Source organism: Dermacentor variabilis, chromosome 7 (assembly GCF_050947875.1).
Source record: "Dermacentor variabilis isolate Ectoservices chromosome 7, ASM5094787v1, whole genome shotgun sequence".
Lineage (NCBI taxonomy): Eukaryota > Metazoa > Arthropoda > Arachnida > Ixodida > Ixodidae > Dermacentor > Dermacentor variabilis.
Window position 1 is genome coordinate 10,712,032 of NC_134574.1, and position 24,257 is coordinate 10,736,288.

Below are 24,257 nucleotides of genomic sequence, written 5' to 3' on the forward strand. Positions count from 1 at the left end.
GTCAATACGATCACACATCTGATTGTTCATTCGACAGTTTGCTGACAGCTTGGAGGACTACTTAGAACATGCAAACCACATTAATTCTGCAGAAATTAGTATATTCACATAAATAATATATCGATGAACTGTGCCTAAATATCTTCAGTGTATTAGACAGAACTGTTTGGAAAGGGCTTAATGAATGCAATTTAGACATAAGCAGCTGTCTTGTTTGCATCCTTAAATCATATCTTGCTTACACACAGGGGTAGTTGGAGTTCTTTGATAAACCTTCTGTTCTGTAGGTGGCTAATTAGGGGTCATTATTATCATTAAAGGGCCCCTGAAATGGTTCGGACAAATTTTGTAGATGCGTAGGGTACAGCTAAAGTTAATCATTTGCACCACAATTCGTGTGAAACGTCTCATATTAAGAAAGCAACTGCACAAAAAGTGAAAGCTGAGAAAACAGGGCTCAAAGTTTTATTTGCTGGAAACATCAAAATATTTCCTTTGAGCACCTAAAACCCGCCTGGAATGTAGTCCTTTGGCAGTGAAGACACATTTTCTTTACATTTTGAGGAAATTTTTCGCTTCTTTACAGCAGTTTCATGTGCCTTCGTTGCCTTTTTGATACGTCGTGCATCCTTTGCAGCAGCCCGCCGCAGTGAACACGATCCTGGACTGTATCCCAGTTGCGACGTAATTGTTTGCAGTGCTCTTTCACAGCCAGCATTGAAACGGCAAACTGCATCTGCCACAGCACTTTCAACACTCAGGAGTGAAGCAAACTGATTTTTTGATTGGAGTGACCAAATGACATTGTTCAGTGACTCGATGGCATTCTGCGTTTTGCCTTGCTGGCATCTTTCAAGGAGTTCTCTTGCCGATAGACGTTTATATATAGGCAGGAGTGCTGCTCGAACATGTGCAGGAAGCTGCAGCTTGTGTGCAGGGGCTGGTTGGCCTGAGGCCACCGCAGAATTAAACTTGCACCAAGAGTTCACGCCAGTGGGACAGTGCTCGTGATGCGGCTCATCATCGGTTGATGTTACATGGTGAAAAGTGGCCATGATGGCCTTTTCCATAGCAGGCACATCATTTGGGTTACTTTTTATGGCTAAGCCATAATAGTTTGTGAGTTTTTAAATTAAACCCTGCGTTAGGCGGCCCTTTCCACTCATGCTGAGCTCACAGTCCTTGCTCTTGTTTTTCTCAACAAGGTTGCGCAAAGCAGTTCCCATTCTTTTCTTCACGTGGTTCACACACTCTTGTTTGTGTATGGGTATGAAACCATACACCTTCTCTTCACTGAGGGCAATATAAGTGCAGCTATCCCCATCACAAAGGACATTTGTGTAACGGAGCTGGTGTTTCTGGAGAGACCGCTGAAACATGGTTTTTGCCGCAATTATTTCCATTTGCCCTGCACTTGCCTCGGTGTTTTTTTGGCATTGTGGTCGGTGTTCTTCATGCCACTCTGAATAAATACTGTCGCCAGGCTTGGGGCCAAGAGAACATCCATGGCAATAATTGGAGAGGACACAGTGGTCCAAGACAAGGCCAGAATATAATTCAATAACACAGCCAACACCAATGTGACTTGTGTGGCCCCTTGTCATCCAAGTGCCCTCATAGATCACATCAATGTTGCCTGGGGCACATCCAAGTTCCCTGTAGATCTCGCGCACCTTCTGTGCACTTTCGGACTCTATTGTCATGGCTGCTGAGGCAGTGGCAGGGTGACTGTGCCTACGGTGCAGCCTTGCATAGGATTTGTGATGCAGTCCTCGATGAGAAATGTCCATGTGGGAGAAAACGTCATTCAGTGTGGCTTGCTTTTTGCCTGACGGCACAGCTCTCTGTGCACGAACGTTCACCTCAAAAGGGTTGATCTTCTGAGTGCCAGCACATCTTCGGGATGACCACTTTTTGCTTATCACCCCACAGTCGTCACACAACAGTTCCATTTTAGTCGCAAGCCCAAGACATAGCCCAGTTTCAACACGAATCGGCGTTTTCCCGCACTGAGTGCAGCTTGCTGCACATAGCAGCTCGTTTAAGAGTGCTTTATGTACAATGAAAAATGATGACTCGGGAACCACGTCGTCAGCACACTCTCCTTCTTTCAGAAGCTGAAATTTCCTCTTTGTTGCAGAGGTAGATGACAGCGCATTCAAAACATCCGCTCTTGTATCCGCTCGTTTCGCAATCTCTTCATTCGTGAGAATTGGTGCTGAAATTCGCAGCTGAATATTTGACGCGACGTCCGCTCTCGCCGATGTCACACTGCCGTCACGACCACGCGCGCGTGCGCCTTCACCAGCGCACGCAGGCGCGTCGTCACCACAGCCCACGGTCGCGTTGTCATCAGCGCACGTGGTCGCGTTATCACCACCGCACCCAGTCGCGTCGTCAACACAGCCCACGGTCGCGTCGACAGCACAGCCCACGGTCGCGTCAACACAGTCCACGGTCACGTCGTCACCAGTGCACGCGGTCGCGTCGTCAGCACTGCACGCAGACGCGCTTTCCCGATCACCCGCGTGTGCCGGTCGCACCTCGTCGACACGGGCAGCGGCATCCACGGGTAGTTTTCGCCCTCTGTTCCACGCCTTTCGTCGTTTTCCGTACGCGTGGGCCGTTCGGAACTTGCCTCCTTTGGGGCTCATCACGGAACACGCGCGTTAGGGTAGTTTGGCTGCTACGATGGTCAAGCACAATGAACGGAACGCGCGAGGCGCTGCAGCGCCAATGCGCGCGAGTGTGTTTCACGGGCAATTCAAATGTACAACAGCCAATAGGAGCGCTCCATGTTCCCCACGTGACTACTGCGCCCAATCACGATGCCGCTTTTACTTCTCTTTCGCTCGCGTTTGCAGGTGTTATTTTCCGGTGGAGAAATACAGCGCTGCGGCTATCTTGAGCTCCGATCTCTCCTCTTTACGATGATACCAAGATGGCGGCGCTGCGTCATCAGATAGCCGAGCTATCCGCGGTGCGACGGCGCTTTCCGAGGCCCGATTTTTTCGCAATTTTTGATAACGGCGCTCTACGAAAGTGCTGTTTTCTCAATTTCTACCGCGTATTTTGTTATAATATTTCACTACGAGGTAAAAAAAGGTCCGAGGATCGCGAAAAAAAATAAATAGGAAAATCGAAAATTGACAATTTTGACCATTTCGACCACTTCAATTGCCGCGTCCCCCCTTAAACTCTCCGCCAGCTGCTTGGCAGTTGACCCCAAGCAAGATCTATCGAAACAATGTGCATTGCGAGCATTCTGTTGCTGCATCGAACGTGTCTGGTATTCCGGTAACCAAGGGCGAGCTGGGCGTTTCGACGGAACGGTGGAGGCATAAACTCAAGCTGATGAAGGAACTTTAGCGTAGAGCGTAGATGTACGTGAGCTGCCTGATCAGTCTCCACGGTCCAGCCACGCATTGGCGCAGAGCTTATCCAGCCAAACAAAGAGCTAATATTGCACAAACCAAGTGTAAAACATTTTAAAGATTTACAAAAAGAATGTGTTAACGATTACACTCCTGTGAAAAATTTACACCAGCAGTAAAGAAGAATACATTTTGTTACTGCTAATCTGAGCTCTGTGCCACCAGGTGGCTGCACCGTGCAGACCATTCACATTTGCGCTTCTGCTCATCCCGTGAGGCACGGTCAAACGACCAGGCCCTGTCCCCTTGCGCTTGCATTTACCCTAATACCAGACTCGCGAAATGCTATTGCATTATTAATCTTCCGGTGTAAAGTGACAGCCGCAAACATGCAAATCCTGGTGCCGATTGGATAGCGGCAGCCCGATGCACTGCAGTCAGTCCGCTCGTCTGCTGCTTTGCAGAGGGACACGATGTTGCAGCTTGACATACTGCCAGTTGCTATGTTTGCAGTCCACATGTAACGCAACAAAGTCGAATCATAGTGCTCGCGAAAAGACTGAGACTGACTCTGAGCGCACAGCTCTCATTAAAATGGAGCACGTTGTAACGCAAGCAGACGACGCTTGATGTCTGCCAAAGTGCTTAAGTGTCAGAAGAACTTCACTTTGACCTAGTCTTTATTTGCGGTCAATATGCAATATGCTTAAGTGTAGACAGAAATTGTTCTTGTGCATTCTCTTTTAGTTACTTTCTTTTTATAGAAACAAATCAACCAACATTCCAACTATTATGAACATCATTTGTTCACCATAAAGGTGGAAAAATTATTGATGAAGTGCCCTGGGGAGCCAATTGGATAGCTCGCCCTACTGACATCAATTGGGTGATTTACGTCATATGGGTAGGGACAGCTAAAAATTCCGCCGAGCGGTGTGCTGCGATCGGCAGTGATGTACATTTTTAAAACATTATAATAAATTACATGCTTTACACAGAACAAGAAGAAAGGGGATTAACCGAGGGGCCCGATTTTTATTAGTCATTTCATAAGAAGCCAACAAACACTGACACCAAGGACAACATAGGGGAAATTACTTGTACTTAATAAATGAAATAAAAAAACAATAGATTAATGGAAATTAAAGTGGATGAAAAAACAACTTGCCGCAGGTGGGAACCGAACCCACAACCTTCGCATTTCGCGTGCGATGCTCTACCAATTGAGCTACCGCGTCTCTGTTTCCCCATCCACTTTCTTGGGTATTTATGTGTCCTAGTAGAACCCTGGGAGTGTTAGCCAGCGTCACCACTCACAGACCTTGGCGGCGGACGGGGAACGTCTTTTCTGCCGCAGGCGTCACGACAACGTGATCTTTTTAGGGTGAAGGCAACTGATCAATAAACCCACATATGCTACCTGAAGGCATCAATGTTGCCGGATTCGAGACCCTCGTTATGTAATGAACGAGAAGAAAGGGGGTTAACTGAGGGGCCAGATTTTTATTAGTCATATCATAAGAAGCCAACAAACACTGACACCAAAGACAACATAGGGGAAATTACTTGTGCTTAATAAATGAAATAAACGATAGATTAATGGAAATTAAAGTGGATGAAAAAACAACTTGCCGCAGGTGGGAACTGAACCCACAACCTTCGCATTTCGGTTGTGGGTTCGGTTCCCACCTGCGGCAAGTTGCTTTTTCATCCACTTTAATTTCCATTAATCTATCGTTTCTTTATTTCATTTATTAAGCACAAGTAATTTCCCCTATGTTGTCCTTGGTGTCAGTGTTTGTTGGCTTTTAATGATATGACTAATAAAACTTGGGCCCCTCGGTTAACCCCCTTTCTTCTCGTTCATTACATAACGAGGGTCTCGAATCCAGCAACAATGATGCCTTCAGGTAGCATATGTGGGTTTATTGACCAGTTGCCTTCACCCTCAAAAGATCACGTTCTCGTGACGTCTGCGGCAAAAAATACGTTCCACGTCCGCCGCCAAGGTCTGTGAGTGGTGGCGCTGGCTAACACTCCCAGGGTTCTACTAGGACACATAAATACCCAAGAAAATGGATGGGAAAACGGCGCCGTGGTAGCTCAATTGGTAGAGCATCGCACGCGAAATGCGAAGGTTGTGGGTTCGGTTCCCACCTGCAGCAAGTTGCTTTTTCATCCACTTTAATTTCCATTAATCTATCGTTGCTTTATTTCATTTATTAAGCACAAGTAATTTCCCCTATGTTGTCCTTGGTGTCAGTGTTTGTTGGCTTCTTATGATATGCTTTACACAGGGCACTTAGATGCACCAATTAATGATCAGAAGGCCCTACTCTGACGACTGAGTACATTTGTATAAAATCATCAAAATCGTTTCAGGGTCCCTTTAAGCTCATTATAACAGCCACTGCTAGCACATTGCCAAAACTGTCACAAGCACAACTCAATATAGTAAACAGCCTAATCTAGTAACTACACTAACAGGTGTGTTCCGAATGTAAAAAGAAAGATTTCAGAGCTAGCTTTCTTATACCGATATCAGAATCCAATGGCACAGCATTTCATAATCTACAAGATTGCTTGATTCGGTGAGATTTGCTTATCTAACCTGTAGGATTACTGGATTGCTTATCAAACAGATACTACTGTTGATTTTCACCAAAGAGAAGCTTAAGATCGAGGACACACTGAGTGTACCTAACTAGCTCATTCTATTTTCATCTGGACACAATGAGTGAAGAAAGGACAAAGAAACTGATGGAGGACAAGCACTCCTTAACCACAGAGTGCACAGATCAGTTGCTTTAATTGCACTAGAAAATACCAATGGATGAGCAGGTAATGTACAAGCACTGGATGCCAAGCTCTATCACAACAACTTCATAACACACGCACAGGTTGATCAACACATTCATATCAAATCTAAAATGTGCTCCAGGCCTTGCGATTTCGCATTCCAAAAACTAGAGTACATGTTAAGGCACAGTGAAGCATCACCCAGTCCCTACTGCCTCAATCAAAATGGTGCCAGCATAGATATTTCCAGAGCATGATGTCGCGAAACGTGACTGCTATCACATTAAGCGCAGGCAAAAAAGCAATTTCAAAGATTTTCTAAGAAGAGGTTAATACACACAGCCAAATTTCCAAAAGCTTTTTTTGGAAAGATTGTTGTTGAATGTAGCGAACAGAGTGTCAGCGAGCCTGCCTGCTCTTGTTGCTGTGCCTTTTATGTCCCTTTGTTTAGAAATGTGTAGCTTGCCTGTTCAACCATGCGCTTGCAGGGTTACAAATGCCCCCTTTTGTCGATCTGAAGCAAAAGGATCAGATGAATGCATCGCTGGGAAAAAGCATAACAGTTTTATTCAATGTGGCATTGCTGCAGCAAGGCAAACTGGCAAGTAAACACTGGGAACTGGCAAATGCATCCCATGCTATCATAGCTTTTGCCATAATAATGCAAGAAACCGGCACAAGGGTTCTGAGCTGTACTCAGGGTGTCTACCAAGTTGACATTTACAAATTCCCCCGAGTTTTCCAGGTTTTCCTGAGTGCCTGTGCGAAATTCCCTGAGGGACCCAAAAATTTGTTTTATGCAAAGATAGGCTGACACCATGTCGACCAATGCTGTCACTCTCTAGCAAGCATGTTAAAAAAACGACTTAATCCAGTTTGAATAGTAAAGAGCAGCATTTATTTTGCTCCAAAAGAAAACAGAAGGCAGGTGTTAGCAAAATGCACAGCGAATAAAATATTTTTGAAAAAAATGGTAAAGGTTGCAGGATTGAGTCGAGCATTCTCAAATACGAATAAAAAGGATATGCATACAGAAGCAAACATTTTTCAATATGAGCCATTTCTGTCAACTTATAGCAAGCTCATTGGTATGAGGCCTAAACTTTCTAACAAGTGAGATTCTCTCTCAGCAGCTGGAAAGTCAACCTCAACTGTCCTGACATACTCTCAGCCCGCACACAATGCCTGAGTGTTGTGTTTCACTACTTTTAATTGTTTATTTGGTTTGGATGATGGTCACCTGCATGTCGGCGTCAGCCACCACTTCGTTTTTTGAGCTCAAGCTCCTTGAAAGAAGCACCGGCATGCTTCCTTTCGCGTTCGTTCCTCAATGCATAGGTCCTCTGTGTTCTCGTTCCTTCCACCACGCATTCATCCGATGGACCATTTTTTTTAAATTTAAATTATGGGTTTTAACGTGCCAAAACCACTTTCTGATTATGAGACACGCCGTAGTGGAGGACTCCGGAAATTTCGACCAGCTAGGGTTCTTTAACATGCACCCAAATCTAAGCACACAGGTGTTTTTGCATTTTGCCCCCATCGAAATGCGGCCGACGCGGCCGGGATTCGATCCCGCGACCTCGTGCTCAGCAGCCCAAAACCATAGCCACTGAGCAACCACGGCGAGTCACGGACCATTTGAAGCATTGTCTTGGTCAGTTGTACAGTCAACGTCTGATTTTTCGAACTCCCTAGGGACCGCAAAAACGTCCTAAAAATGGGGCAGTTAAAGAAAAAAGAATGCATGTCTTGTATTGCCCTTATGGGTTGAAATCGCCACACGCACATCCAAAAAGCTATGAAGGCCTGCCAGTACACTTATTAGGCATATCGGTGCTCCTATGTGACAGGAGATGATGGGTGCATGCGTGTATAATTATGGAATGCATGTTTTGTTCCAGAGAACAGACCGGTGGGCTAGATGGTACTATATAACTAGCGCTGCGTCTTCGTTCCCTTCTCTTCGTGATTTTTTTTCCGCGTTTTCCCGCACTTGCTATGCTTCACCGCAATACAGCTGTGTAAGCTTCACCGCATGGCACCATTGTACTAAGGCAAAACAGTCGAAAACCGGCTTTATGCAACGCATTGTGCTTTCCGAGCGTCGAAGCCATGGAATCGCGATGACCACAAAGGCGGAGTCGGAGCCATTGCTCACAGCGGTAATTCTTTCAATGAAAAACACGGCACCCAACGGCAGGAAGCTTAATAGCAAACGTCGAAGTAGGTAGGCCTACTTCGACGTTGGGGCGGTGGCTAGGCCAACTAAGTTGCGGCGGTGGTGGCTACGGCTGCCATCGGATCTGCGTACAAGAGCGCCGGTTCGAGGCGGCGAGGCGATGAAAACGGCAGTGGTGGTGGCTTTGATTAATGCCGTTTCGGACCTTCGGTTACAGCAAAATGACCGGAAAATCGGACGGCGAAGGGTTCTTGCGTCCAAAATTTCAGATACGTTTTCAGAGACGTTCTATGGGGAACGTGGTGGTGCCGCGAAGCCGTCCGAATTATCGAGCATTTGCAAAGTCGGCTGTTGGCTGTTGACACTGGCAACTCCTCCAGCCGATGACACGGCGTCAAAGACAATTCGTTGCGATTCATCTCTCTTACTCGAGCCAGCATTACAGCGACTTTCGTTCCCTTACAATAAAATTATAGCTAATTTTCCCTGATAGAAGCACAAATTTCCCGAGTTTTCCCTGAGTATTTCCATCATCATCAGCCTGGTTACGCCCACTGCAGGGCAAAGGCCTCTCCCATACTTCTCCAACAACCCCGGTCATGTACTAATTGTGGCCATGCCGTCCCTGCAAACTTCTTAATCTCATCCGCCCACCTAACTTTCTGCAGCCCCCTGCTACGCTTCCCTTCCCTTGGAATCCAGTCCGTAACACTTAATGACCATCGGTTATCTTCCCTCCTCATTACATGTCCTGCCCATGCCCATTTCTTTTTCTTGATTTCAACTAAGATGTCATTAACTCGCGTTTGTTCCCTCACCCAATCTGCTCCTTTCTTATCCCTTAACGTTACACCTATCATTCTTCTTTCCATAGTTCGTTGCGTCGTCCTGAATTTGAGTAGAACCCTTTTTGTAATCCTCGAGGTTTCTGCCCCGTAGGTGAGTACTGGTAAGACACAGCTATTATACACTTTTCTCTTGAGGGAAAATGGCAACCTGCTGTTCATGATCTACTAAAAAGACTACTAAAAATCCCTGAGAATTCCCGGTTGGTAGACACCCTCTAGAGTACTAGTCGCTTTACGTTCATCATGGCGCATAAAACAGCACAGTCGATGGTACCGGTGAAACAGCACATTGTCTTGCCTGTTTCATCCGACCGGTCATCTCCACTATATTTCCCCGATGAACAAGAATCCTGCCACCAAGGAAATCTGTCAGGCCTTCACATAGAAACACAGGAACAGTAATTATGCCGAGAAACCAACCACAAAGAATGAGGAAGAGGCTCACTTTCGGCGTGCTCGAAGGAGTGAAACCGCACCGGCTGAATGTAGTTTACGAGCGCAGACATCTCCGCAACAGCCTCGGACTCCTTTGCAGCGGTGCCCTGCGCAGACCACCCACTGTAGCGCAGCACTCTGGCAGCGACAATCTGTGCATTTACAGTTTCCTCACGGGCTTCTATTTGGAGTATGGGGGGAATGATACATTGATAATGTAACAAATACAGAGCACATAAAACAAGCTAATAAAGAAACATGAGTTATAGAGAGGCAAAATGTGATAGCAAGTACACCCTTTATTTATGAAAAAAACATTATCATACTGCAAAAAAATATTGTACAGAGTTAAACTGAGACATAATGCAGTTACCATGGTACTAACAATCACTAAAAAAGTAGGAATGTGCAAAAACAGTATACAATAAAACTTGGTTAATTAGGTAAATCGAATAATTCGGATTCGTCCTTTGGTCCTGGCAGGCGTATGCATTATTAAATACAATCTAACCATCGATAAAGAGAAAATCAGGCATCCACCTGTTCGTAGCAACTGCTACAAAGAAAACCCATACGGGTTCCTCGAAGAAAAGCCTCGGAGTTGAAGAAAAATTCGTCCCGGTCAGGGACTCGAACGCGGGACCACCGCCTTTCCAGGGCAGTCGTTCTGCCATCTGAGCTAACGAAGCGGCTAGCAGGGCGAAGTCGACAACACACGAAGCAAAGGCAAGTGTTTGACATAGTAGTTCTGCGGAAACCCGCAAGGTGGAGAGAAGTAATTGATAAAGGGAAAATCAGACATCCACCCATTCCTAGCAATTGCTACAAAGGAAACGCATACGGGTTTCTTGAAAGAAAAGCCTCAAAGTTGAAGAAAAATTCGTCCTGGTCCGGGACTCGAACCCGGGACCACCGCCTTTCCGGGGCAGCCGATCTACCATCTGAGCTAACCAAACGGCTAGCAGATGGCAGGGTGAAGTTGAATTTGTTGACAACACATGAAGCAAAGGCAAATGTTTGACGTAGTAGTTCTGCAGGAACCCGCAAGGTGGAGAGAAGAAATTGATAAAGGGAAAATCAGACATTCACCCGTTCGTAGCAATTGCTACAAAGGATCTCTCCACCTTGCAGGTTTCCGCAGTACTACTACGTCAAACACTTGCCTTTGCTTCGTGTGTTGTCGACAAATTCAGCTTCGACCTGCCATCTGCTAGCCGCCTGGTTAGCTCAGATGGTAGAGCGGCTGCCCCGAAAAGGCGGTGGTCCCAGGTTCGAGTCCCGGACCAGGACGAATTTTTCTTCAACTCTGAGGCTTTTCTTTCGAGGAACCCGTATGGGTTTCCTTTGTAGCAATTGCTATGAATGGGTGGATGTCTGATTTTCCCTTTATCAATTACTTCTCTTCACCTTGCGGGTATCCACAGAACTACTACGTCAATCTAAGCATCATTAATTCGAACGTATTTCACCGTGCATCGGTGCTCGGAGCTTGGCGAGCGCCACAAAAGAGCAAAACACGGTGCTAGCACCCAACCAACATGAAGCGACGGAGTTGTATGTGAATGAAAGCAACACCAGAATGCTTCGTGCCTATTTGTGCCTTTAAAGTCTTTATTCTTGCATTTACTGTCGCGCACAATACTGCATACCTTCATCACTGCGTAGTCGCCATCGATGATTGCATCGATAGCCACCATGGTTTCGTCCACAGTGGTTGCTGCAAACAGTAGTTTTGCTTTGACTTGGTGCGTGTGTAGGTCACATGCCTTCATAAATACATAGTCGCCATCCACGATCACGTCGACAGCGATCATTGTTTCATCTGCAGTTATTGCAGCAGATGGTGGTTTCGTTTCGACTCTGGGCACGCATTGGCCACGTGCCTTCAGAACCACAAGTTCGTTGTCCATGCTCACGTTGATATCAACTGCGGTTTCGCCCACAGTGGTTATGGCAAATAATGTGAAACTGTCGAGGCTGAAGATCACTGGCTATGTGACGATCGATCGATTGATCAATCGATCGATCAATCAATCAATCAATCAATCAATCAATCAATCAATCAATCAATCAATCAATTTTATTATTACATAATAATATACAGATAGTGGTACACAGAAGGAGGTCCCATAGTTAAAATTGAATTGGGACCTCCTAACTGTTCGTGGTTAACATAAAAGTTCATTTGGCAAGTAACAGCAGCTCAATTGGTACAATTGCAGTAACGATAAATAATGAGATACAAATCTAAGTAGATGAAGTAATTAATAGACAATATAACGGCAGTAAGCAATATTTCAAAACTAGATAAAACTAAAGTAAAAGAAGAAGAAAAAGAAAAAAATTAAAGAAAAAAATTTAATTACATGTTGGAGTACATAAGAATGGCAGGTCTAAAACCAAAATTGGATTATACAGTGCATAGTGTCACTTACATATCACATAACAAAAATTTTTCAGTTCATCACAATATCGATGGGGTTTCAGAAGTTTTATGACAAATGGTAATGCATTCCATGATGATATGGCTGCAAAATGAACTGTCTGTTTCCCATAATTAGTGCGCACTTTGGGCAGAATGAAGTTATTATGCAGCGCAAAACAAGTTGAGTTTGTATTTGTCAGAGATGATATAGGAATTAGCGATAATGAGGCTATGTCATTTATTAGCTTGAAAAGAAAAGTGGCAAGGTTGTACTTGACAAGGGCTGCAACGTCTAGAATGTCATTTGCTTGTAGTAACTGTTTAGCATTGGCGGTGCGTGGATTATTCTAATTGCCTGGTTTTGGATGGTTTGTATCGGCTTTAGGTGAGTAGTGTACGTGTTGCCCCAGGAGGTTATGCAGTAGTTAATGTGGGAGTGTACAAACGCGAAATAGAATGAGAACAACACAGGTCGTGAAAAAAATGGACGCGCCCTGATGAGAATGCGTATTCCACCTGATAACTTCTTTTTAATATAAGTTATATGGCGATGAAATTTTAGGTTACAGTCAATAATAACACCTAAGTATGTGCGTTCTTCACTTGCTGATAATAAATGGTCACCAATGGAAATGGACAGAACACATGGTGGTGATTTATTTTGGGATGAGAATAAAATAAATTTAGTTTTAGTAGGACTAATGGTAAGTCTATTCATTTTGCACCATTCTAAGAAGGTATAACGATCACTATTAAGCTTGGTTATTACCATTGACAGACAGATGGATGGATCTGTTGGAGACTGGTGAAAAAATAATTGGGATGTGGGCGTGGTTGTGAAAAGTATGTCTTAGATAAAGAGGCCATGCTGCGAAGGAAGTCATGACGCCTTCGCCACTAAGAGCGCTAATCAGTCACGAGATAATGAGAATTCCAGCTTCCATACACCTTTTGTACAAACCAGAGACAGGATTAGCTGATACATTCAGTAAATCAAAGCATGTTGATGTAGTAAGCATTTCTTTATTATTTTCTTGATACCCTGGACAACTCGACATTCGGCTAATTCAGAAATTTGTTTAGGTGCTGTGAAATCCAAATTAACAAGGTTATACTGTAGTAGATATTGAATTGCATAAAGCAAGAATGTAGCAAGTTATCAGTAATTTGGGTACATAAAGCTCAAGATATACAGTATGGTCTACTTGTATTAAAGAGAACTCCAAATTAGTATACCAGCACTGATTAAAGCCTAGTTCTAGCACAAAGGTCTCGAAAATATGTTTATCAATACAATGTCACTTGAATAAAATGGAGTCATCTCTTGCCTTAGTGATTAGAGAAGAATTAGTGATGTCATTTTGCACTGAATACCAATCAGGCTCTTTGGTTATCGCATAGACTCATATAAGGGTCGCACTTTTTTTTTTCACAATTCTGATGAGGTGTGGCCCTTACACAGGACCAAACCTTTTGGTCAAAATGGTGCCGCTGCAGCTGGCAACTACTGCACAATTTTGATCCTCAAATGTGCTATTGCATCAGAGGTCTCTCACCACCTAGTAGAGGATATGCAGAAGTGCGCAGTGCGCGAATGTTCACTGATGCTTGCTCGCGGCATTGGGCCACTGAACACAATTGCTCCTCTGATATGGGAATTTTTAAAATCTCTTTCTCCAAATTTTGAGCTGTGGCCCTTATACGAGTCTGTACGGTAATAGTGAACCTGTGTATTATGGCACTCTTTTATTGCATAGAAAATCTTGCTTTCCAGTTTTCCTCGAAAATACAGAAGGGCCTTCCAATCTTTATGGCAGGTAGCTTATTGTAAGGCCAACTAGCGCGATAGGCAAAAATGCAGACCACACATCCCGTGGCTCGGTCACCGATCCACGTGTAGCAATCGTTGGAGCTGTGCGAGTTGACCACAGTCAGTGCCGACAGTATAAAAGGTGCCTTTTCGTTGTCAGTTTCGGTGTGATTTGACACCTGTCAAAGCTTTTGAAATCAAGAGGGCCGTGGATAGTTAGCGTGATGCCCTCCCCCCTCCTTGTCCATCGGCCATCCGTGCATATGAATGCAAGCAAGTAGTTGGTTAACTAGTCACGTGACAGTTATGCGGCCACCGTGTAATTCCAAAGCTAGTCTTGCGACGGGCTGCTTGAAGCAACCAAAAGAGACTGATGTGCTTGTATGGACGTGTCATCGGGAACGAGAGGCTGCAGTACAGTGTCACAAAGATGGTGGCCATGAGCAACTTTGTTGCCATGCCATACACATGCTTTCGTATTCGAGGCGGTTTGTCGGCTTTCCAAGTGTCGTGCGGCTACAGCGAATAGAACTGCATTGATTTGGCACCAAATCGCGACTTTAGTTGCCCAGCACCAACGAAATGCCAACTGGGGACAGATTAGGCCTAATAGGCCTAATGGCCTAGGCGATGGTTTAAGAACAGGTGCTTTGATGGAATCGTGCGGCATGGATCACTAATGTTGGGCCGCCGCTAGGCGGCTTGCGCGACTAAGCGTTTGTAGGGGGCCAGACACTGGAGCGCGCTTTTCAGCCTCTGTTTCTTGGAGTGCCTGTTACGTATTTAGTGACAAATCTTAAGCCACTGTCTTTAAGTTAGAAAATCTTAAAATTTGATTTCTAATTGCTGAGGAGCTTTGCTTCCTTTTCTAAACAAAAGCACATAGTACTTTTCTCAGTGCGGCAGTCACAGTTTGCTTATGGCTGAATCTACTTTAACTTACTTTCGTTACTTATGCTTGAACAAATCGTCACTACAATTTGTCGCAATATGCAGCATGCTCACTTTCATTTCATACGAAGCATGGTTCTGGGGAGTGCTACATACAATTAGTTCCTGAATAAATAGAAGCACCTTCACTTAATAAAGTAATGAACGTTCATATATTTCACCGTTTATACTTAAAGAAAAATGATGCATAGAGTGTGCATCTTGCATAGAGAATCTATGCAGAAGTTCTAAATTCTAGAAGCCACGAATTGAGAGACGGCTAATTCTTTATAAACCATGCTGCTGTAGAATTCGTGGTATCAACGTACATACTTGTTACATCGGGGTTTCAGTTTCAGAACCGCAACTCACTCAGGGGGCGCTGACGTAGCGACACGGAGCCTATTTAAGGTGCCGTACTTTCAATAAACTCACTCTCAGCCTCGGTCTTCCCTCTACATCTCTTTCTCTCTTCAGGCCGCTGTCCCAGCGTGCCCAATGAGCCCAGCATTGTGATCATGGCAGCCATGGCGACATAACATTTAGGCGACGAGGATGATCTACGTACATCGCGCCTACATGCAAGTTTAGACTCCCCAACTCGCTTTTTCACCACATCTTCCACTTCTCCTGCCCTCATCTCAAGCAGCATTTCAGCACTTTCTGCATTTTAACCTGACTGCAACGTCATCTGCTTCACCTCCGACACTACTGCGGCACCTCCTTTATGGCTGTCCTCACCCTTCAGCCCTGCCTGCTACTGCTTTAACAGGAACACGTCACTCACCCCCCACCCCCAAACCCTTCTTGTCATGACTCGGCGCACCGGCCATTCCTTGGCTAAAATGGCGATGTGTGTTGCAAGCATAGATTGACGCTGCCACCAACCCACTGCGCCGGACTACAAGAAAGCGTTCCTTCTCAACAAGCTGGGGTTGGAAGGCGTCAGCGTTTACTACAACCTTATTGAGCATGAGAATGAAGGGACAGGGGACTCCGAGGCAACTGACGTATAGGAAGCAGTGCTTCAAGCGCTCGACAAGCACTTTCATGCAGGAGATGACGAATTTTGCAGTCGCATTCATTTCAAACGCAAAGTACAAAGTCCTGCGGAGCAGACTCCAGAATTCATTCCAGATGCCTAATGGCTCGCCAAATCGTGCAAGTTTGGCACCGCTATTGAACACATGGTTCAAAGCAGATACTTTGTGGCTTGCAGTCACATCAAGTTCACCGCCATTTGACCCAATTCGGCGAGAGCTTTACCGTGAAGAAAGCAATGAAAATTGCTTGGGGTAAGGAACACACCGATAAAATAATGGGGAAGCTTGGCATTCTACAAATAGATGCCTTTTCAAAGCATCGTCAGTCCCAAGATGGCGGCCATGACCAGTCTCATCTTCCTCGGGACCTTCAAGATGGTGGTTACCCACCCTGCCCTACTGCATTTCAATATGACGGTTTTGATGATGATGGTCTTGATGATCGCACAGAGGCAATCGTCTCACTCATGAATGTTCAGGACTACAAGATGTGCTTTTCACACATCCGCCTGCTTCAATCCCATTTAGTCATCCAAAACTACTAGGAGCAAGTGGTGAAGAATTTGGGATTTTCCTCTGCAACCATCAAGTTACAAGACAAGTCAGCTTCTGTGAACCTTCATGTGACTGAACACGGTTTGTCACTTTCGGGACTTGGTGCTATTAAGGCACTCAAGCTAGTGATCGATGAAGCAACTTTGTCTTGTGTCCAAGCCTCATCTTCACCACTGGACTTCAACATTGGCTCCCGCTGCATGGAATATCATCCGACTTCACTGAACTTAGATGGTGCAGTGGATTTTGACAGTGCACCGTAGGCCAATGCCTGTTCAACTTCACCACCAGCGAGAGTGAACCAGTGTAAAGTGTTGGAACAGTCTACCCTAGTTAAAGCGTCGCGACAGCAAGCTCCACGGAAAACTCAGTTGAACTCTGCACCACGGGTCAATTTGCGTTTTGAGCGCATTCCTACCAGGTTTTTCTATAGTGGCGCACATGCTAGGGCATGTACCCCTCTTGCAAATTCTTTTCTAAAACAGTCAGATGCAGCAGTTACTTCAGCTATGCCTTCAGTGAATTCCGCATTTCAGTGCAGTTCTCATTCACAAGTGCGTTCTCATACAGCTCATAAAGTAGCTTGAATGAGTGTTTCATGTTCAGCCATAAGGCAAGAGAGTCGGGCACTTATGCTGACTGATGTGCCCAGTCAAAATGCTCCACTTGCAGCATCGACTGTTGAGTGCTTCACAGGATCTGAGGATTCTGTTCAGGTACCAGTTCGACGTCCAGCTGTGGTACCCAGCTAAAATTCCTTGCTTTGCCTGATAGGCATGTAACTGAACCCAGTGGCTCAATGCAGGCACCTTCACAACGAATGACTGATGTGCCCAGTCCCCATGCTTTCTCTGAAACACCTAACGCTCGTGTCTCCAAGCCTTCGTGCTCACATGCAGTCCTTTGTAAGTCTTCGCTCCCAGCTGTGCCTGAGGAGCGCGTCAGTGAATCTTCGGATCCTTTTGAATCTTGTTCTTCGCCTTCAGAGTTGTCTGATGGGCACTTCTGAGAGCTAGGAAGCTAAAATGTCAAGTCTTTATCTCCGCCCCCCGTTTCGCCTGGTAGGTGCTTAGCTGAGCGGCAAAGCAACTTCAGAGCTACTACCGGCACATATAAAGGAGACACAGCTTCACGTACCGGGATTGCCTTGGCGGTCAAAAAGGCGGTGCCAGAAACTACGCCACCTAAAAGATTTTGTTCCATGATGTTTAATGTGTTCATATTTCATGTCATTACTTGCATTTCTATGTAACATACCTGGACAAGTGTTCAGATATTTTGTTGGCTGCTATGCAGTCTATTAGGTTCCATGTTCATCCTTTCTTATGTGTTTACGTGTTATAATATATATATTTTTTCATTGAAAAAAGAAATGAGTGCTCTATTTTGCTGCTTTTTGTCAAAGTAATGCCAAAGTAATGTATACCATTCACAGATGTATAATGATGCTTCCCTGCCTTTTGTTTAATACGCCTTCTGGCAATTACTATTGTATAATGACACTGCTTCATCCCAGAATAATTTTGAAAAAGAGGGGTATGATGTTAGTACACCAGGGTTTCGGTTTTGAAACCACAACTTGCTCGCCCTCAGGGGTGCTGACGTAGCAACGTGGAGCTTATTTAAGGTGCCGCACTTTCAATAAACTCACTCTCAGCCTCGGTCCCTCTCTGCATCTCCGCCTCTCTACACACCGTCGTTTCGGCGTGCCCAATGTGCCCGGCATGGTGATCATGGCGGCCATGCCGACATAACAATACTCTTGAATGAATTATTCTAAACGTCAAAAAATTAATTCACAGTTGTTGGTTGCCAACACCATGCTCCGATTAAGATGTACACCCCAACGGGTGACTTCGGTATTATTTATGCCCGCCTAGGTTTTTGCATGTATCTCAGCTTAGCCATATCTCTCAAATTTGCTCTTCTGGATGTGCTGACAATAACAAATTTATTGTGCAATAAATTTAAGGGGGAACAGTGCAAAAAAATAATCAAAACATAAAGACAAATAGGACAGTGCCTGTCCTGTTCACCTTTCCTGCCTAGTCTTTTTCGGGCTGTTTCCCGTAATGAAGCCTTACCAAAAGTTCAAGTTAAGACACTTTTAAATTTTATTGTGCACTGCTGTCCATGAACTTGTGGCATACGCTGGGTCGAAGTGCGTCTCACACCCATACTCTCCAGGTCGCAGGACTTTGTTTCCACGTTCGAGAGCTTCCTAGGAACCATGCCGCTGACTCTTTTCACTTAACATGGAAGCTCTGTCTTTGCACATGCAAGACCTGCTGGTGCTGTTTGGTGCGATTGTATTGGGAAAACGTTTATTGAGTCTGCAGTAAAGCGCGCAGGCATGCTTCCTGGTGTGAATCCCTGGTGTGAATCACTTCTTGCCTACAATCCATCTCCACAAGACAATGTCACAGCTTGAGATGCAGACCTCCCTTCCTTCTTTTGTGATCCGGACTATTCGTCTGAATTTTTTAAGTGCTTGCCAAGAATGACAATGACAGATTGCTCAATTTTTAACTGGACATGGCTAAACTAACGTGCTTGTTGGCAACTGCTTCCAAGGATCGACACAAGCAGTTTGCTAGAGCACGCGGCATGACCAAACTGTCAGAGCCATTATTGTCTGTTATGGCACCTGAGGGATTTGAATGATTATAGTGATGGGCAGGAACAGTGAAAATATTTGTTTCAATTTCTTTCAATGCACTTTGCATACAGTTACAATTGCTTACATGTTCAAAATTCCCACTTGTTCAGCCTCTTAACGTGTGCCGCCGAGCAGTGGTGCAGACGTGAAACAGCACCAATAGTGAGACACGTTTGTCACCAGCGGTCCCTGCGTCGTCGGAGCACATGTTCTTCTTACACTGTGGTCGAGGCATTCAGCGTGGTGCAGTGTGGCTATGATGAAAATTCACCACTGGCCGATGTGGTAATGGGCTACAAACCATTGTAAAATGCTTGTCGCTAATATGGTTGCAGCTCATGCGAGATCATGCATGCCGGTTAGATGACGGCTGTGTTGAAGCGGCATTAAGCTCATCGCTGCATATTTAAAATGATTCGCATGCCTTCCGGAGGCTAATGAGCCCGATCTTCGCACATGCTATCGTGCTTTCCAAAAATGCATGCTGCTTTTGCTGCCATTCCCATCTGTCTGCGTCCCGTTATCGTTTCGATAGCTTCTGTGGACGTGGACAAACTTTTTTACCAACAGATGTGGCCTCGGCCGATGCATCACCATTTTCTGAATTAAGGCATTCATATGCTGTGCTCGCAGAGACAAAGTTTGTGACTACTCTAAAAATCCCATGCGATGTGTGCGACTGCACAAATTTTTTATATATTTTTTTTTCGCTCCAGCTAGTCACCGCATGTGAAACAGTTTAAGCCAGGGCAGCTTGTCTGCAGTGTGCTTGGCATTTATTTTGCGTCGAAAAGAACGAAGTGAGGTGCTCACTTGCTCAGCACTGAGCATGACGGGTTACGCGACACACGCAACACGTGCGCTGTGCAGGTATTGAATATTCAAAAAAATATCGAAAAATTCAAATATTTGAATTGAATATTCGACTACGAATCAAATTATTTGAAAGTTCACTATTTGATTCTACTCGCAGATATTAAAGTATTCGCAAGCCTCTACTAAAAAGTGTTATACAGCGGTGAGCAAATATTGGATTTCGAAATGAATGTAGTGAATGTTCGCATAATTCGATGCGCAAATCGAATATCGAATATTCGATTTCTTGACTTGTTGACTTTTTGAATATCGATACCTTCGGTAAATAACCCAGCCGTGGTTAGTGCCTTGACGCGTGCGGTGTCTCCCCGATGCGCGATCTCTATCGGTACAAGGTTCATCCAGGTCAACGATACCGATTGAAACAATTAATACGCCGTGGACAGAAGCAAGCTACAACAGCAGCGCACATATATATGGAAAAGAACGAGAGCATGTGCGAAGAACGAGCGACTGGAAAGCACACCGATCACTTCCAATATGCGAGTTCAGTGTTCACGCACACAGATTTGCGCAGCTGCAATCGCTCTACTCGCATGTGAGCGCTCAGAAGAACTTGGCACATGTGCTTACGGCAGTTGCTGGCTGGTCGACTGTGGATCCGAATGCAGCTTCAAAGGACGTGTCATTCTAATCCTGTATGCATGATTTCGCGACCCCTCACTGATGAGCCACCCATAGGAACATATTAGCGACAAGCTTTTCGTGATAGTTTGTGGCCTGTTATTACATCGGCTGGCGCCACACTATTCATTAGCCACTGTCTAGCTCATTAGGCCTAACTCGAGTGGCGGCGGCAACTGCTGGCAACAATATTTAAGGTCCATTCAATTCACCTTCACCACTGTGAACCAGACCATGGCAGTTCTAGAGAAGTTCAGAAATTGTGCAGCTTGATTTCTGCAGTGCATGTACTGCGCGACACTCGAAACGAATGCCAAGGTGCAGACGTACGTTCAGATGTTATGTTATGTCCGACTAACATGCACCAAATGCGTATGTTTGAGAGGTCCTGCACTGCAGGTATGATCAGCTACTGGGGCGTAAATATACACACCACACTTGCGTAGACAAATCAGACATGCGTAAGTGGGGCTTGAAAGATGCTCGTGCCCGTCTGCTGCTGCTTTGCACCTGTACACCTGCACCATATCGACACCGACAGTGGAGTGGGTACAGCAAAAGCATCAACCAGCCCTACACCTTTCCAGCACTTTTGCAACAAACAGCGTGGTTCAGCGGGTGCCATTGCTGCACTGCTGAAACGAACAGCAGGGTGCAGCCCCTCGTGAACTGGTTCTGGTAGTGCAGGCAAATCGAACGTACCTTTAGTCACGATTACTGAATCAACTAATTGAACATTGGACGAATTAAGTGAATAAAATATATAATTATTATTTAAAAAATGCAAATCTATTTACAGCGGTCACACAAGCCTCAGAAAGCCGACAAACAGCCTCGCCAACGAAAGTGAGTGCATGGGATGATGGTAGCATGTAGTGCATGTGATGCTACATGCTACAGCATGTAGCATCACATCCATGTTTACGTGCAAGCATCACCTTTGTGAAATACCATATGGTGACCATTTGTTCAAAACGCCATTCTTAGGTGGTTTGTAAGCACATGGTCCCTATTTGTAGCTTCAAGCGACCCGTCAAAAGACTAGCTTTGGTTTTACATGGAATGTTCAAAAATATGTGGCAGTGCACTGACCCTGGCTGGATGAAAAAAACAAAAGGAGGGTGAAGGTGAGCAGAATGACGGCACATTCCGCAATCTTGCCGTGGGCCTCCTGATGTGAGAGCTCTTCACCGGCGGTGCCAATCGACCGCACCGGAGCAATGCCGAGTGAAGTTATGCGCATTCTACGTTTTTGTCTGTCGTGCAGATTGTTGGCCTTAATGAACTGACGATAATCCACAAAAAACAGCTACCATAAAGATGGAAAAACCCTCCTGTTTTCTGAAAGAAAATGTGAAAGCAGTACTTTTCAGCAATATAAGATTGCCATTAAAGGGACATTAAAGGCAAATATTAAGTCACGCTAAAATGATAGATTAGTGCTCAAGAATCTCTAAGACGTCAATATTATCGTGAACAGAGCCTTAATAATAGAGACATTGAAGTAGATGCAGGATTTGGTTAGAGACTGCCCTAGGACATTCAAGTACTTGCCCGATGATGAAAGCACTCCTCAGTTAAATCTTATCGCTAGTACTCAACCATTAGATGCAAAAAATATACTTGTATCGTATTACAAGATGAAATAAAATGCTACTTGTCCAGTTCTATTTCATTTTCTAGAAAAATGAACTACTGTATTTATTCGATTCTAACAACACTCGATTGTAACGCGCACCCGTTTTCTGTGACAAAAAAACAACAACAACAGTACAATGCCGCGCACCTCATGCTTTCATAGAAATACTGTTTTCTCTCATTTGAAAAAAACAAACAGATTTATTCCCAATACACTAAAGCTGCAATGAATAAAAACACAAATGGAAGCAGCGTACCTTGCTGCCAACATTTTCACTGCACCAGTACGAGTCACGTGGGGCGATAGATATCACTTGTCGTCGCTATCAGACAACTCCTTATTGCTATCAACAGATCAAAGCATTTCATTCTCTGTTCCATCCATGGCATTCGAAATCCCGCACGTTTTAAAAGCCTTGTTGAACATAGCAAATGAGATCGTGCACCATGCATCTTTCACCCATCCAGCAAAGTCCTGCAACGAGGCACGCTTCATTTTATTGGCGGGCACAAATTTGTGCCAGCCACTGACAAGCCATTCGGTGTAGAGCGCCCGAATTCTATCTCTTACTGGCTTGTTCAAACAAACATCGAGCAGCTGGAGTTGCCATGTCATGCCGCCATGTATCATGACAAGGTCGGTGTTGTGAAGAAATGTTGCAAAAGCCAGGGGAACTCGTACTTCAACGTGTTGTTTTCGCTGGCTTTACTCAACAATAAATTATAACAAAAACATACATGTTTCGCCACCTATGCGGGTGGCATCGTCAGTACGCAAATGGCAACAAATGAGAAAATACATCTTATTTATGTATGATATTATTATTATTATTATTATTATTATTTATGATACCACATAGGTGGCGAAATGTCTATGTTTTTGTTATATTTCATTGTTGAGTAAAGCCAGTGAAAACAACATAAGGTCAGTGTTGCATGCAGCCAGCTTGTCCTTGATGCACTGGTCAAGGTGGCACCTGAACGCGTCGAACACAAGCATCCCATGCAGACCCAAATTGTTGCCAGGTCTCTTCCGCCAAATGTTATCAATCCAGTCAGCGCCCAAGTCCGTGGTCATCCAACCTTTTCCATTTGTGCGCACAATCACGCCACTCGGAAACACGATTCCTTTTGAGAGCCTCTTCGTCTGAAGATAAGATACGGGGGCAGCTTGTGCCCATCCGCAGTGCAACAAAGCATTGCGGTGACTCTAGCTTTTTCGTGGCCACAAGACAAAACGAGCACTTGCTTCGCCCCCTTCTTTTCAATGGTTGTGGTGGCAGGCATGTCAAAGTAGAACGGCGTCTGATCGGAATTTCCAATCTGTCCAAAGTGGTAGCCATTTCTACAGCGCAACTTCAAAACGTACCGCTAAAAACTGTGCAATTTCTCTTCATATTCTTCGGGCAATTTTTGGCATATCCCTGTCCGCCTTCGAAGAGAAAAGCCTTTTGTTTTCATAAAATTTGATAGCCAGCACTTGCTCACTTTGAAGTCACTCCGCATTAGCCCTTTCTGTAGGGCTAACTGCAGTGCCCGTGCTTTGAGCAGATCAGTCGTCACAGGCCGCTGTGCCGCTCGCTGCTCTTGCACGTATTCCACGAGCAGCTCTTTTATTTCGGCGAAACGGCCGTGCTTTGGTCCACTGAAACGCTTTCTTGTTGCTTTGCTGGCGAAAATGCTGTTAATGCCAGTCCTGCACGCAAGTTTCGGGAACTCCGAACGCCCATGATGTGGCCTGATTTCCGTCCGTCTCCGCACACATGATAACTTTCCTTTTAAATGCGGCATCATGGTGGACTTGGCGTGTCTTCGCAGTCAGCATTTCCATGCTGATTGAATAAATGCAGAAAACGGGAAGACAGGTGGTAGACTAGGTTACTCCAGCGCCTGGTTATGTGTACAATATGGAGGTATGCACATGGAGGAAGCTACAGCAGCTATATGGTGGCTAGAAGGAGAGGTGTCAGCATCGGTGCGCCGGAGAGGGAGCGAGAATTCATCCAGATGTGGCGGCGCTGCTGTCAGCTCCAAGATGCCCCCCCGCACATGCATGCGT

At 45.1% G+C, this 24,257-nt stretch overlaps 1 protein-coding gene across 4 annotated transcripts in view; it reads right to left on the reverse strand.

Annotated features, from left to right (window-relative positions):
- The window catches only part of Plc21C (Phospholipase C at 21C), a 571,303-nt gene that overhangs the window by 234,988 nt on the left and 312,058 nt on the right, over positions 1 to 24,257 (reverse strand). For all 4 annotated transcript variants that reach the window (XM_075698222.1, XM_075698223.1, XM_075698225.1 and 1 more), the window contains exon 9: positions 9,649 to 9,745. In XM_075698222.1, the coding sequence (XP_075554337.1) occupies positions 9,649 to 9,745 (97 nt within the window). The remainder of the gene's footprint in view (positions 1 to 9,648; positions 9,746 to 24,257) is intronic.